Raw genomic sequence first — 16902 nt, 5'->3', positions numbered from 1 at the left:
ATTAGATAACTGTGAAATATGCTGTTATGTGTATTCATTGTCTGCTCACAAAGATTTTCTCTGGAAATGTTAATTTTTCTCAAATAATTAGCAGATTTTTAGTTCATAGCTATATTTTATTTATATTCGCTGGTATAATAAACATTAGCATTATCACGTGACAAGTTATTAAAAACAATGCTACAAGACTGTTTTGTGCTTCTAGATCCTTTCGTTTCCTTCTCTAAAACTGAACCTTTGAAAGAGCAGCCAGTTGCACCTGCTTTGCTGCGCAAGCCCACTGTAATCAGAATCCCCAGCAAACCAAGCAAAAGTAAGTATCCCACAGTCTTATTATTGCATTACCAAAGTATGTGTGGGTCTGTTTTTAGTCAATAACTATTTGTAATATCAACAACATCCTAATCTAATCCCTGTACCAAATACTAATTACTCAAATTAACCAATCAGTCCATGGTACAATAATTAATGTTGCAGGCATTGCTTAAAAGGAACATAATGTTAATTGTGGCAACTTCATGAAGAGCAAATTAACCTATTTTAGGTCTTTACAGTGCAGGTAAGTACAGCTTGTTTTTTTTTCTTCAGTGTTTTACAGTGCAAGACTTTACAACATAGGTAAGTCATTTAAGGTATCATCTATTAAGGGAAATGCGGGATGTAAATAATTGTAAGGGTTGAGGGATGGGCAACAGTAATGCAGTAGTAACAGCTTTAAGGAGCTTTTAGGGATTGGGGATAGCAATGGAGTTAGTAAGCGTTTTTAAAGGTTCAAGGATAGGTAAGGGTGTGAGATAGTATGGGGTTTTAGGGTTCCGGGATAAGTAAAAGTACAGGGTAGTAAGAGGTTTAAGATTTTAAGACTTGGTAAAAGTGCAAGGTAGTAAGTGGTTTTTAAGGTCGGATATGGTTAAGAGCACATTCCAGTTAGGTGTATTTATGGGTTCAGGGATGGGAAATCGTACAGTTAGTAAATGGTTTTAGGATTCAGGGCTGAATAATAGTACAGGCTATTAAGGGTTTTTAGGGTTAAGGATTAGGTAAGGGTACAGGGAAGCAAGGGAATTTAGGATCCAGAGATGTGTAAGTGTACAGCACTGTAAACAGTATTTAGAGTTCTGTGACCAGTAAAGGGATTTTAAAATATTTTTTGGCGGTGTGTTTAAGGGGGCGTACTCTGTGCCCCTTGCCCCCTAAAACACTTTAAAAAAAAATATATATGGATTCAGCACTGGCCCATGTTTGAAGCTGAGAAGCACCGGAGATGTGAATGGGTATAGAGAGATAGTAACTTCACGTCTCATTTTTTCCCTCCAGTTACTGCCCGAATCCATGACTTTGTTGCATTACGGCCTGTAGATATGAAATGGTGAAGTGTACCTCAGTGTAGTGATCACTTATGTTTGTTTCATCTTGCTGTCCCCAACGTCCAAGATGTCTGGTGACAAAGTATTGGCTGAATTTACAATGTATGGCGTACAGCATTGTGGTACTCTGATTGCCATAAGCATGTTTGTGTTTGCAGGGCTGCAAGCAAGTAGTGAGCTACTTGGTAGTCCATAAATATTGGTTAAGCATGACTTAAAGGATGAAATAAGAATGTGATAGAGTTGATCAAATACTGAGGGGATAGATTAGACTTGTCAGGGGAAGAACATAAGAACTAAAGGACATGTTATTTTTCACAAAAATTGCAATGAATAGATTTAACCACTTCAAGCGGAAATGGTGAAGAACATTAAGGAAGAGAATTATAAAAGGCATAAGGTAGAAAATGAACTAATATATTTTGAGAGCAAAGACAGAACTGGGACGAAGTTCAGTCGAAATTTGCAACATACAGAGAAATGAGTAGAAGTCCCTTGTTCTGCAGTATCTGTGATCTATTGGTAAACATTGACAAATGGGAAGTTTTTTATAAGAATGTGGCCACTTAGCACTTTGACCTGTTCTAAACTATGTGAAATAGAGTTCTATAAGGTTGAAGACGCATACTGACATGCCTAGCCAAAATAAATTCTTCCACTTCTTTATAGGTTGTCGCCTGTTCGTAGGTAAAAGCTCGGTACGACCCCTGCCTCGACCTTCCATGTATAAATGAATGGCCAATTCTATGCAATTAACTTTTTGCTAATTGAGTTTCCAATCTTCAGATCACCGATAGGAAGGTAACCTCTTTTCTATTTTGCGTTTCCAGGTTTGTCAGAAGATCTTCAGTATCCTCCACCGCTTCCCTCAGAAAAACCCATTGGTGTATCTTGCAGTGATGCAGATGAGAGGTCTAGTAATTCAGGACGAATGGGAATGGGAAATCGGGTAAGTGTGAGTTTTATATATATATATATATTTTTTTTTTTTATCTACGGACAAGCACAGGTTACGTAGGAAAGCACCTTTTTGTTATTTGTGTTACACATGAAGAGTTCTTGTACTTAGAAATATTTGTCACCACCAAAACAGCAATCTTCAATGCCAAGAACTTGCAAGCTCCATTAACTAGTCTGAAGAGCGATGTTCAGTACTGGAGAACACTGCCCCACTCATTACTTGGCAGGGTGGCGCGATTTAAAATGATGTCCCATCCTTGCTTCCTGTACACCGTACAAAAGCAGCGACTATCCTGCGAATGGGGAAAGTATGGGGCATATGGAATGCTTATAGAGGGAGCCCTTGTGCAATAACATCTGCAACAGTGGCAGGGACGACACCCCTCAACGTGACACCTTCATCCAGGGAGGGAGGGGGGAGTGGGTCTCCTGTGACAGTGGTAAAAGAACTCCTAAGTCTAAATGTGTTAATGTCTGTGAAAATGCTAATTGCTTAGTTGCCTGCTTTGAATTGAATAAACAGAATTTACAATAAAAGAACCAACAAAATTAAGAGACCAGACAACCAACCTTTCCAGGCTTCACACTCAGAATCTGGAATAATATAATACTGCAGATCAGTCATGTTCCTTTCCTCCTCCACCTCAAGGTATACCTCATCCACCACAGATGAGTAAACTTAGTGTTCTCTCTGTACTTGCATCCATGCTGTGAACAGAACCCCCTCTTCCATCCCCTCAACCCCCCCCCAAATGTTCTTGCACTCCCTCTTTGCATGTAATCTTGAATCGTTCCCCGTCATCAGAGCACTCATTACTCATAGCCCAAAATTCCATAACAAAGCCCCACCCCCTTTAGAAACTATATCCTGAAATTCAATAGACATGAAGGAAAAAAAAATACTATCCGCAATTCCTCCTGTCAACAAATCAAACATATTGTTTTATCATACCATATCAACCAAAAATATCACCCTTTCTCTAACCAAAGAAATTTAAAATCTTTAAGTTTTGTTAAATTTATGAAATTATTCATTTTAAGGTAAACCACCATTCAATGCCTGGGCATTTACTTCACGTCTATTGAATTGCAGGATATAGTTTCTAAAAGGGGTGGGGCTTTGTTATAGAATTTTGGGCTATGAGTAAGACTGCAATGGTTGAAACACGTCAACTGATGTTATACAGCCGATGATGGATGAAAAATAAATCCATGGATAAACGAGTCAGGAGTGCAAATGAAAACATGTGGAAGGCTATTATAGATATTAACGGGTCCTGCGCCCGCTGCTGAGCACCAACTCCCTTGGCTGTAGTAGTCCGCAATCAGCAGGAACTTTGGTGTGTGTGTGTGTGTGTATATGTGTGTGTGTGTGTGTATGTGTGTATATAATATGTAATAAATTTAACGGGCATGTTTGAGTTGTGAATTGCATACATTTCAAACCTATGTGGTGCGTTAGTTGAGCCATTGGTAGTAGAACTTAAAGACTGAGCACTTTTGCTATTATAATTTGCTGCAAAAAACTTAGTTGAAACAAAAAAGCGATGGGCTGAATGCTTGAATAAATCTCAGCCACTGGTAACTGCTCGGGCCTGTTTATCAGTTTGGTTTTTCACCACTACGCCACTCCAGCCAGGAGGAACAGGAACAGACTAGACTGAACTGCTAAGGTAAGTCCTGGAAAGACAGGAATGTAACTACCCCTCTTTCAAAAACTTTTTAGGGTTTAATCTGTTCGATGGCATCTGTCGCTGTAGATACGCATGTTCTGCAATAGCTCGCCATCTGGTGTTGGGCCGGAGTGTTACAAGTTGTTTTTCTTCGAAGAAGTCTTTCGAGTCACGGGACCGAGTGACTCCTCCTTTTGTCTCCATTGCGCATGGGCGTCGACTCCATCCTCGATTGTTTTTTTTCCGCCATCGGGTTCGGACGTGTTCCTGTCGCTCCGAGTTTCGGAACGGAAAAAAATAGTTAATTTCGGAAGATTTTCGTCGGTATTGTTGCGTTCGGGATCGGCGTACTTAGATTCAACACCGCATCGAAGATCGAAGAGCTCCGGTGCCCTTCGGGGTAGTTTTTCGATCCTCCGTCGGGGCCTGGTCGGCCCGACCGCGTGCTGAGGAACGCCGATGGAACGGACCCCGTTCCGTTTCTGCCCCAAATGCCACAATAAATACCCCTACACAGACCAACACTTGGTCTGCAACCTGTGCCTGTCACCTGAGCACAGCGAAGACACCTGCGAGGCCTGTCGTGCGTTCCGGTCCCGAAAAACACTCCGAGACCGTCGAGCCAGAAGACTTCAAATGGCGTCCGCACCGACAGCCCAACGGGAGTTCGAGGAACAGGAAGAGGAAGGTACCTTCTCGATCCAAGACTCAGACTCCGAAGGATTCGACGATACACAAACCGTGAGTAAGACGTCGAAAACCACACAAAGAAACATTTACAAGGCCCAGGGGACGCCACTGCCACCAGGCCATGGCTCAACCCATAAAATCGGTGACCGACCGTCGGCACCGAAAAAGGCCCAAACAGTGCCGAGATCGTCCGACTCCGGTCGAGACACCGGCACGCAGCCTTCTCGGGACCGAGAAAGTGCTGGAGACAAGCCTCGACACCGAGATGCCGGTGTGGACACGGCTCGACGCCGAGACAGCGGCACCGAAACAGATCGACGCCGAGAGGTTTCGGCACCGAAAAGGAAAAAAGTCACCTCGGAGCCGAAAAAACACGCAGACACAGTTTCGACGCCGAAACAAACTGCAAGCGACCCAGCTTCAGGCTCTTATACAGAAGAGCACTCGCTAACCTCCCAAATGCAGAAGCATAGGTTTGAGGAAGAGCTACAAGCAACTGATGCGGACCATACGCAAAAGCGTATCTTCATTCAGCAGGGGACAGGAAAAATAAGCACCCTTCCCCCCATTAGGAGAAAGAGAAGGTTGGAGTTCCAGGCGGAACAAGTACCACAACCAAAAGTGGTGAAAAGAGTTACACCACCACCCTCTCCTCCGCCCGTGATTAACGTTTCACCAGCACAAACGCCATCACACTCCCCAGCTCACACCACCATGAGCCAGGGTGACCAAGACCAGGACGCATGGGACCTATACGACGCCCCAGTGTCAGATAACAGCCCAGAGGCATACCCTACAAAACCATCTCCACCAGAAGACAGCACCGCGTACTCTCAGGTGGTGGCTAGAGCAGCACAATTTCACAACGTAAGCCTCCACTCAGAACAGGTCGAGGATGATTTCCTGTTCAACACACTCTCCTCCACCCACAGCTCCTACCAAAGCCTGCCTATGCTCCCTGGTATGCTCCGGCACGCAAAAGACATATTTAAGGACCCGGTCAAAAGTAGGGCAATCACACCAAGGGTGGAAAAAAAGTATAAGCCGCCTCCTACAGACCCGGCTTTCATCACAACACAGCTGCCACCAGACTCTGTTGTTGTAGGAGCAGCTAGGAAAAGGGCCAACTCTCACACATCTGGAGATGCACCACCCCCAGATAAAGAAAGCCGCAAGTTTGATGCAGCTGGTAAAAGAGTCGCAGCACAAGCTGCAAACCAGTGGCGCATCGCGAACTCCCAGGCACTACTTGCGCGCTATGACAGAGCCCACTGGGACGAGATGCAACATCTCATTGAACATCTGCCCAAAGACTTCCAAAATAGGGCAAAACAAGTGGTTGAGGAGGGACAGGCCATCTCCAACAACCAGATCCGCTCCTCCATGGACGCTGCAGATACAGCTGCACGGACAATTAATACATCTGTAACTATCAGAAGGCATGCATGGCTCCGAACGTCTGGATTTAAACCAGAGATTCAACAAGCAGTTCTCAATATGCCTTTTAATGAAAAAGAACTGTTCGGTCCAGAAGTGGACACAGCGATTGAGAAACTCAAAAAAGATACGGACACTGCCAAAGCCATGGGCGCACTCTACTCCCCGCAGAGCAGAGGGAATTACAGCTCATTCCGTAAAACGCCCTTTCGAGGGGGGTTTCGGGGTCAAAGCACACAAGCCAGCACCTCACAAGCCACACCGTCCAGTTACCAAGGACAGTATAGAGGAGGTTTTCGGGGACAATATAGAGGAGGGCAATTCCCTAGAAATAGAGGAAGATTCCAAAGCCCCAAAACCCCTACTACTAAACAGTGACTCACATGTCACTCACCCCCTCCACACAACACCAGTGGGGGGACGAATAGGTCATTATTACAGAGCATGGGAGAAAATCACTACAGACACTTGGGTTCTAGCAATTATCCAACATGGTTACTGCATAGAATTTCTACAGTTCCCTCCAAACATACCACCAAAAGCACAAAATTTAACAACACACCATTCCAATCTCCTAGAGATAGAAGTGCAGGCACTATTGCAAAAGAATGCAATCGAATTAGTGCCAAACACACAAATAAACACAGGAGTTTACTCACTGTACTTTCTGATACCAAAGAAGGACAAAACACTGAGACCAATCCTAGACCTCAGAGTAGTCAACACTTTCATCAAATCAGACCACTTCCACATGGTCACACTACAAGAAGTATTGCCATTGCTAAAGCTGCACGACTACATGGCAACTTTAGACCTCAAGGATGCTTATTTCCATATACCAATTCACCCATCGCACAGGAAATACCTAAGGTTTGTATTCAAAGGAATACATTACCAATTCAAGGTACTGCCTTTCGGATTAACAACCGCACCAAGAGTCTTTACCAAATGTCTAGCGGTAGTCGCTGCACACATCAGAAGGCAGCAAATACATGTGTTCCCATATCTAGACGACTGGCTAATCAAGGCCCATTCGTTAATAGAGTGCTCAAATCACACAAATCATATCATACAAACCCTCTTCAAACTAGGGTTCACCGTCAATTTCACAAAATCCAAGATTCGGCCACGCAAGGTACAACAATACCTGGGAGCCATAATAGACACATCAAAAGGAGTAGCCACTCCAAGTCCACAAAGAATTCAAAATTTCAACACCATCATACAACGCATGTATCCAACACAAAAGATACAAGCAAAGATGGTATTACAACTCCTAGGCATGATGTCATCATGCATAGCCATTGTCCCAAACGCAAGACTGCACATGAGGCCCTTACAACAATGCCTAGCATCACAGTGGTCTCAAGCACAGGGTCACCTTCTAGATCTGGTGTTAATAGACCGCCAAACTTACCTCTCGCTTCTGTGGTGGAACAACATAAATTTAAACAAGGGGCGGCCTTTCCAAGACCCAGTGCCACAATACGTAATAACAACAGATGCTTCCATGACAGGGTGGGGAGCACACCTCGATCAACACAGCATACAAGGACAATGGAACGTACATCAAACAAAACTGCATATCAATCACCTAGAACTTCTTGCAGTTTTTCAAGCACTAAAAGCTTTCCAACCAATAATAGTTCACAAATACATTCTCGTCAAAACAGACAACATGACAACAATGTATTATCTAAACAAGCAGGGAGGGACGCACTCCACGCAGTTAAGCATGTTAGCACAAAAAATTTGGCATTGGGCAATTCACAACCAAATTCGCCTAATTGCACAGTTTATACCAGGGATACAAAATCAACTCGCAGACAATCTCTCTCGAGATCACCAACAGGTCCACGAATGGGAAATTCACCCCCAAATACTGAACACTTATTTCAAACTCTGGGGAACACCTCAGATAGACTTGTTTGCGACAAGGGAGAACGCAAAATGCCAAAACTTCGCATCCAGATACCCACACAAACAATCCCAAGGCAATGCCCTATGGATGAACTGGTCAGGGATATTTGCTTACGCTTTTCCTCCTCTCCCTCTCCTTCCTTACCTGGTAAACAAACTCAGTCAAAGCAAACTCAAACTCATATTGATAGCACCAACTTGGGCAAGGCAACCCTGGTACACAACGCTGCTAGACCTATCAGTGGTACCCTGCATCAAATTGCCCAACAGGCCAGATCTGTTGACACAGCACAACCAAAAGATCAGACACCCAGATCCAGCATCGCTGAATCTAGCAATCTGGCTCCTGAAATCCTAGAATTCGGGCACTTACAACTTACCCAAGAATGTATGGAAGTCATAAAACAAGCAAGAAGGCCATCCACCAGGCACTGCTATGCAAGTAAATGGAAGAGGTTTGTTTGCTACTGCCATATTAATCAAATACAACCATTACACACAACTCCAGAACATGTAGTGGGTTACTTGCTTCACTTACAAAAATCTAACCTAGCTTTCTCTTCCATTAAGATTCACCTTGCAGCAATATCTGCATACCTGCAGACTACCTATTCAACTTCCCTATATAAAATACCAGTCATTAAAGCATTCATGGAGGGCCTTAGGAGAATTATACCACCAAGAACACTACCTGTTCCTTCATGGAACCTAAATGTTGTCCTAACTAGACTTATGGGTCCACCTTTTGAACCCATGCACTCCTGCGACATACAGTTCCTAACCTGGAAGGTGGCATTTCTCATCGCCATTACTTCCCTGAGAAGAGTAAGCGAGATTCAGGCGTTTACTATACAGGAACCTTTTATACAACTACACAAAAATAAAGTCGTCCTAAGGACCAATCCTAAATTTTTGCCAAAGGTTATTTCACCGTTCCATCTAAATCAAACAGTGGAACTTCCGGTGTTCTTTCCACAGCCAGATACCGTAGCTGAAAGGGCACTACATACATTAGATGTCAAAAGAGCATTAATGTATTACATTGACAGAACAAAGAACATCAGAAAGACTAAACAACTCTTTATTGCATTTCAAAAACCTCATGCAGGAAACCCAATTTCAAAACAAGGTATAGCCAGATGGATAGTTAAATGCATCCAAATCTGCTACCTTAAAGCTAAACGACAGCTGCCCATTACACCAAGGGCACACTCAACCAGAAAGAAAGGTGCTACCATGGCCTTTCTAGGAAACATCCCAATGCAAGAAATATGTAAGGCAGCCACATGGTCTACGCCTCACACATTCACCAAGCACTACTGTGTAGACGTGTTATCCGCACAACAAGCCACAGTAGGTCAAGCTGTATTAAGGACATTATTTCAGACTACTTCCACTCCTACAGGCTGATCCACCGCTTTTGGGGAAATAACTGCTTACTAGTCTATTGCAGAACATGCGTATCTACAGCGACAGATGCCATCGAACTGAAAATGTCACTTACCCAGTGTACATCTGTTCGTGGCATCAGTCGCAGTAGATTCGCATGTGCCCACCCGCCTCCCCGGGAGCCTGTAAGCAGTTTGGAAGTTACCTTCAATTATTTATATATGTATCATCTCAACCTTAAATAAGTGCATACTTAGTCACTCCATTGCATGGGCACTATTACTACAATTCAACTCCTACCTCACCCTCTGCGGGGAAAAACAATCGAGGATGGAGTCGACGCCCATGCGCAATGGAGACAAAAGGAGGAGTCACTCGGTCCCGTGACTCGAAAGACTTCTTCGAAGAAAAACAACTTGTAACACTCCGGCCCAACACCAGATGGCGAGCTATTGCAGAACATGCGAATCTACTGCGACTGATGCCACGAACAGATGTACACTGGGTAAGTGACATTTTCATTATTTTGCCTCTCTGTTTTTGTCTTTGTGTCGTCTAGAGTGTTTACCTAAACTGTCCATGCCTGTGGTTACAGTTGCTCCAGCATCTATTAATATCTGGAGATTTTGGGTCAAGCTTCAGGTTGTGGCATGCCTGAAAATTGCATCTGCTGTCGAGCACAGTAAGCAGGCTGTTCTGTTACGTCAGTTCATTTTTCCGTTGGTCAGTGTCTTTTCAGACTGCGCTGTCTCTCGGGTAATCTACAGGATAGTGGTGCTCCAGTGCAGGGTCAGGAACAGTGTTGTCCTCAAGAAAAGAGGTGGCAATGTGTCCCTAAAGATAAGATTAAAAATATCATTTACAAAAAAAAACAGCCAATGAATAAGAGTGGCTAAAAAGGGAGTTTGAGGTCAATAATTTAGAGAACCATAAAGGTTTAATAATGATAATAATACAGTGGAATACAGAAAGGCAAAAATATACTCAGCAGATATGTCATAGAACATAGAAATACATTGTCATAAAGGCTCTTAATATCTAGACTAGATGCAACAGTGAGCAAAATTTCAAGACCAACTAAGTCCAAAGTGTCCAGAAAACCTATAGAAAATCAGGTATTATCCCTTATAGAGACCCAAAAAATTACCTGGCTCACCTCCCAAAATAGGACCTTTTATAGTGAATTGTACAGTGGAACTCAATGAAAAACGCACAGTCAGCATTTATTTAAAAAAATAAAATGCTAGCAAATGTAACAATACCTTGTCAAATCACAGTTTTGCATTATAAAAAGTCTTACATTGCCAACATCCTAGCACTATCCCCCTAAAGGAATAATATGATCCTTCTGACCTAATGTCATCAGTGGTGTTGGAACAAATGTGGTTACATAAACAATGGAAAACTCATACTGCAGTGAGTGAGCAAGAAGAGCCATGAGAAATAACTGAAGGTGTCTTACAAAGTTCTTCGAGAACAACATGTCATCACAAAACAGTGCACATTTTCTCAGTATGGTGTCAACAAGAAATAAACACACAATGAATAAAATGGATGCTCTAGGGAACAAAGTGGAGTCAAGGCCTACATGAGGCTTAGTTTGGCCTATGACTGGAAAACAAAGGTCTGTTTTGTGGCAATAGATTTGTGTTAATAAGCAAATATAATTCTAATCAGAAATTAGCTATAACAAATGATGTTATCAAAGCAGTCAGTGTCAAATGCTGCAACAATGGGAATTCCCACATTTTGCCTGCAAGTGTATCAATTTAATAGGTTTTTTGTAGCACTTAAATATGACAGTATCCAAGTGCTGGGTGGGGTCTAATGAAACATTGACTCAAGAGGCATCCAGCGGACTTGTTATTAAACTGTGAGTAGACTTTTAGATGCTGAACTGTATAACACACTCTTGATCACCAGCCACTCTCTGGGAGGTGGTGTTGAAGATAGTTCGACCAGTAGAAAGAGATAAATAAGTAGTGTTCCAGAAATAACAGATGATGGATGGAATGCGGAGCAAATCAAACATTCACCCCCAGTCACAGATCTGGGTTTAAGCTGTCAGTTTTTTTTTGTTTTTTTTTTGCTCACCATGCCATTCCAGTTTGGACCCAACCATATGCAAATCAGTCTTGACCCTGCTTCCAAAATAACGATGGATTAAACCCAGATGTGTGACTGGCAGGGCGAGTGTTTGAAAAGTTTCAACACTCCGTTTGTCGTTTTATTTTGTGGTGTTCCTTGAGTTTTAGAGTTATTCAATCCTTTCATACTGGGGGTTGACATGGGTGTGTTTGAATTAGTCTGTCTCTGCATGATAGATCCTGAGGTGGTGTGCTCTGGCAGGAAGCATATAAGGGTGAGCAAATGCATATGTCCCTTGAACGATACAAGCACAATGTCCCTTAACAGTGAACATTTATCCCCATATTTATTTAGGGTTTTTGTATAGTGTTTAACATGTTGACTGACATTGAGCTACTTCTAAGTGCAGGTGATTCACTAAATCAGTTGACTTCCTCCTATGCCTCTAGTTGGTTGGCATTGAGGAGTCGTAAGCTTTCTAGGGGGTTATTTCAGGGCTATGATGAGTATACAGATATCTGCCGCAGAGAATCTGGTATGATGAGACAGCACAAGATTGCGATCTATTTTTCTCGCACTACCCTGCTCAGTTGTGGGCTCAGGACTTGTCCCTGTTGGTACTGAGTTTTGTTCTCAAGCACGTCCGTATCCGAGAGTCAGAGGGCAGATGTCTGGTCTCAGGATGGTGAGCTCTCCTGGCAATTATTGATTATTGGATTTGTGATTTAGCATTGTAATGCCCAAGTTTTGACCCAAAACTGAGCATGGAAGTTGACATTGGTGTGTTGAACAATGTATGATAAACCCCTGAGCAGGCAGTACAAGGAAGCGTGTGCACAGTTTCTTTCCCAGCAAATGTTCATGAAACTGGTAAATGTAGAGCACATACTTACTAAAGGCGTCTTTCTCCAAGATTTGCAATGTTAATGATACTCAAATAATTTCAGACTTAAATCCAGAAAGTGCAGAAAGGAAAAGACTATATGGCAGGCCTTTCCTATTATATATTTCGAGGGTTTGGAACTCTATACCAGGCAAAATCTGCCAGGCACCCTACCTCCTCAACTTAAGAAATTAGCTCAGGTCTCTACTTTGGTAGCAACACCTGATCTCGGTATAAGCTCCCATTTATCGTGCACATTGGATGAGTGTTCTCTAACTCATCATCCTTTCTAGCCCTTCTCCTCTCTCACGGGAGCCTACCCCACCTCATGCATCCTTTTGACCCTTCACCCATCCAGCCCCTTTTTCCAAGTTCCTTCCTTCCTCCCTTCCTTACCCTGCTGTGTTGTGACACAGCCACTTGAACCACCACCTGTCACCTGTATACCCTGTTCGCACTTCCATGCTTACCTAATGCTGGCCACCGCTTCCTCCACCCTCTCCAATTCCATTGTATCCCACCTCACTCCTTTACAGTACTCTGTTTCCTTGTGGTTAGGGTTGCCCTACCACACGGTCATAAAGTGTTTAGAAGAATACATTTGTTCCCACATTGAGGAGGGGGTCGGTGTCTTGAGCTAGCTTTGTTGGTCCACCACTAAGTAAAATGACTGCGGCCAAACTTACGAATGTCTTTTTTTTTTTGCACAAAAGCTTTTTTTCTGAGCTAGAAACTTTCTTCTGCGTTGTACTTTCTCGCAGAATATGTGCCTCGACAAGACTCCCCTCGAACGTATCCAATGCAGTGCCTCAATCAGTGACTCCTAGGCAGTCTGAGGGGCAGAGCAAGGTATGCCAAGTGAGAAGAGCCCTGGCTGCTACGCTGCAGTTGTTCCTTTGAGTTCACTGGAGAGCGTCCATGATCCGCTGCAGCAAAGAAGGACTCTGACTAGCTACCCCGATCTTCTCCTGGAGTGTTTGTTGGGTAGAGTAGGGGCCCCCCGCTTTCCCAAGAACACTTTAAAAGAGCACCAGACTCCAGTCGCTGCATCTGGCATCACTTTTCCAAAGTGAAGTAAACACTTCAAATACCATGCATACATGGTTGCCACATAATAATGACCAGGATGGCACTTTAAGTGTACCTTACACATTCACACAGGGGAGACAGACCTTAAATTACACTGAGCGTGCACGCTGGGCCTCCAAAGATCGGAACTATAACGTGAAAATGCCATAAAACCTATCGCACAAACATTTCTTTGTCCCATTTTATGTTTGCCGTGTGCGTTTAATACCGTGCTTAGGAATTCGCACAGATAAGTGCAGTAGTGGAACTTGTATTTGGCCCCTGATGTGATTCATGCTGTCCTAAATGATGGAAAGGAAACTGTTGTGCACATATCCGGACTGGACTACAGAAAAACATCCTTTAAACGCCCCTAGAAAGACTGCACGCACAGGTAAAATGCAGCGCTTTTTTTTTTGTAAACTAAAAAGACGCTGTCCTTTATGCTCGTAGACTGACTTGCCATTGATGCTAAACATGTCTTCGAAACAGCCTGTTAGAAGTGCTTTATCCCGCCTCAACTTTTCTTAACTACTACAACTAATAATTGGGGGTTCAGACAGATTGCATAAAAATGGGGACTAATAAAATGGATATCCGAAGCTTAAGGAAATGATTTGGACTCGGCTAATTTTTTTTGTAGAGCAGCTCCTAGAAGGCATGCCTGCCAGGGCTGCATCGTACACCACCCCTTATTTAATTCCCAGAATACCTTAAAATGTTCATGTTTACGAAGTACCTGACCCACGCATCCTAACACAACCAATATACCTCCGTTCAAACAGACTCGACACCACCCTCCATACTTATGTACTCCTTAAACGAAGTTTGCATTGTTAGTATAAGACCAGGTGCCCACAGATGCTTTTGTCCAGTGTTCACTCCTTCATGGATGCTGTAGCCTGTCATTGAGTATGGTCGTGCAGTTCTTTGTGCTACTCTTAGATAACTCCCACTAGCGGTCTCTTTCTTCCAAGCCGCCAAATGGCTATAGTTTAACAGATTATATTTGTGTAAGCAAATCTGCTTTTAAGTGTTGCATACTAGAAACTCTTTTATGCGCAGCATTAGGGTGTTGCAATCGTATTTTTATTAAGTGTTTTATTGCACTCGATCTGAAACCTGCCAGCTTTATCAAAGGCAAGAAAGGGGGTTGTCCGAGACTTATTCAAAGCTTTCTGGAGGCTTGATTTAGACTTGACATTGGTCTCTCTTTTTGCCTTCTGAGATACAGAGAGATTCTGCTTTGCTGGGTAGTATTGTCAAACTGAGCTTGTTTGTTTGTTTCCTGGCAAAATGTTTGCCATCTGTGGCCCATGTAGATAATCTTGCTTCACATTACACGGGCACCACCTCCTGTTGTTTACAAATAAGTAAGTCGGGGCTGCCATCTTGCCCTTGCCAGAAGGTGTGGAGTTATGTTCTGATGATTTTCTTCATCTTTTCTGATGATTTATTGCCCAGCCCAACATGTTTCCTCTCCCCAGTGGGTCAGCCACATTACTAAATGGTCCGGGAAGCAAAGGGCCTAGTCCTGATGGGTGGCCCTTAGCTGCGTGCACCCCTTAACTACAGGTGATCTGACAACATTCTTTTTCTGTTCCCCTACCTCACAAGACCCCAAACATTAATCTTGGTCTTGAATTGCCCATCTTCTGGCCCAGACACCCTCTTTTGTGCCCAGCTGTCTCTTATTCGCCCAGTCTCCTCTGATCCCCCTTGATGTGCTTCACTTGTACCTGGTTGCTGCCTCAGAACTACCCTCCCTTCTCTTCCCTGTTCTCTTCACCTGCGATTTGTGACCTGCTTCATAACTCCTGTGTTTGACTCCGTAAATGGATGCCAGTTACCTCCAGTGTGTGATGCTTGCATGGTTTCTAGTGATTTTTTTTTTGCCCATTTTTCCTACCTTCTTCTGGGCATCACCCATGATTTGTCTCAAACCAACGTCAGGGAATTGTCTCCTCCCTGCTGTAACGTGTTAACAGAATGTCAGCCACTCTTATGCGGGCGCTGCCTGGGCTGTCGCCGTCTGCGTACATGCATTTGAGTACTGTATATTGCACTTCCTATGACCTGGGGTTTAGCTGGGGAGCCGCTTCTTTGTTCTAATACCAGTGCACTTAAAGTATCTACACCTAGGTGCTTTCTGTATTGTGCCTCGTTCTCTGGGGTTTGCTTTTCAAGTGCAACCTCATGCTTTGTCTGCCTCTCTCGTAGTATTTTGCTCTTCTTGGCCCAACTAGTCTATGTACACAAGGGCTTAAAATACTGAGATTTCTTCCTTTTATCTGTGCTCCCTACTTGCTACATCGTGATCCCAACGTGTCCTTTGCCCTCGTACAGCCACTACAACACCCCCCGGCTCCAGCAGAAATAATGTATGTGTGTACATACACACACACCCATCCGAGTTGAGCTGCTGTGGGAAACTGATCAAGGGGGTTAGCCAGCAGGCCTATTCCTTTAGGATAGGTTAGTTTCCTGCATCAATGAGTAGTAGATCCTGCTGGAAACTGTGGCTCATGGACGGTTTGTAAAAGTGATGGTCAAAGCATGATAGGTCACTCTTCAACTGACTTACCTCATCATGTCTGGTGAGGACACCCCCACCTTCTTCAATCAACGAATGTTATGGTATCACAGGGCTTCACAATCTCCTCACCCCTCTTTAATGGCTGAATGCTCCATCTGGCTCCAGTGATGAAGACCTGCATCATGAAATGTCAGAAATAAGCAAATGACACTTATTTGTGGCACAGCTGGAAGAGAGTGGAGGGCTTAGCTATTTTATAAAGGGTTGTGATATATTTTACCATGGATTAGGGACAGCACACTGGTCCTTACCAGTCGCCATGGCCTCATCTGGTGTAAAATGTTGTGTCAACCTGCTCCTACAGCTCAGTTGACAGATATTGTGAAATTACTTTTCGAACGTACTTTAGGAATTCTCTTGCATTTCTGTTATTTGAGGCGCACAGGATTAATCTGGGCTGCAGGGCATTTTTCTTGAATAAGGCTCACGTAGCCACTCTCCCTCCAACACATATCTGAGACCGCAATAAAATAACATAACATGCTATGTTCATTTATTAGACTAAGCAGTGTATAATGTACTTTTGAATTTACTTCTGCCTTTTAACACTTGAATTTGATCCCATCTTGCATCAGTGTTCCGCTTCCCCGTGCAGCAATCTGTTGTCTAGAGGTACAGGGGTTTGCTCTTTAAAAAAGCCAGAAAGATAAAAAAAATTTATGCTTTGGAGTAAACATATATATGTTGCTGTCTTTGTAGGAGGCTGATAAGCCAGGTTGGGCAGAAGGAGCCTGGGCTCTGCCGGCATTGCCTAAAAGGTGAGCACACGTGAAGTAACTGCAGTTTGTTTTGCTCCTGAACGTTTTAGCAACGTATCTTAAAGTGCTGATC

The 16902-nt window shown here is 43.5% G+C and overlaps 1 protein-coding gene across 2 annotated transcripts in view; it reads left to right on the top strand.

Moving 5' to 3' along the window:
* Positions 1-16902, top strand: part of SH3D19 (SH3 domain containing 19) — a 324933-nt gene that overhangs the window by 260473 nt on the left and 47558 nt on the right. For both annotated transcript variants that reach the window (XM_069242645.1, XM_069242646.1), the window contains exons 8-10: positions 206-313; positions 2198-2316; positions 16771-16829. In XM_069242645.1, the coding sequence (XP_069098746.1) occupies positions 206-313; positions 2198-2316; positions 16771-16829 (286 nt within the window). The remainder of the gene's footprint in view (positions 1-205; positions 314-2197; positions 2317-16770; positions 16830-16902) is intronic.

Source organism: Pleurodeles waltl, chromosome 1_2, assembly GCF_031143425.1.
Source record: "Pleurodeles waltl isolate 20211129_DDA chromosome 1_2, aPleWal1.hap1.20221129, whole genome shotgun sequence".
Classification (NCBI taxonomy): Eukaryota; Metazoa; Chordata; class Amphibia; order Caudata; family Salamandridae; genus Pleurodeles; species Pleurodeles waltl.
This window is presented reverse-complemented; position numbering and strand designations above follow the sequence as displayed.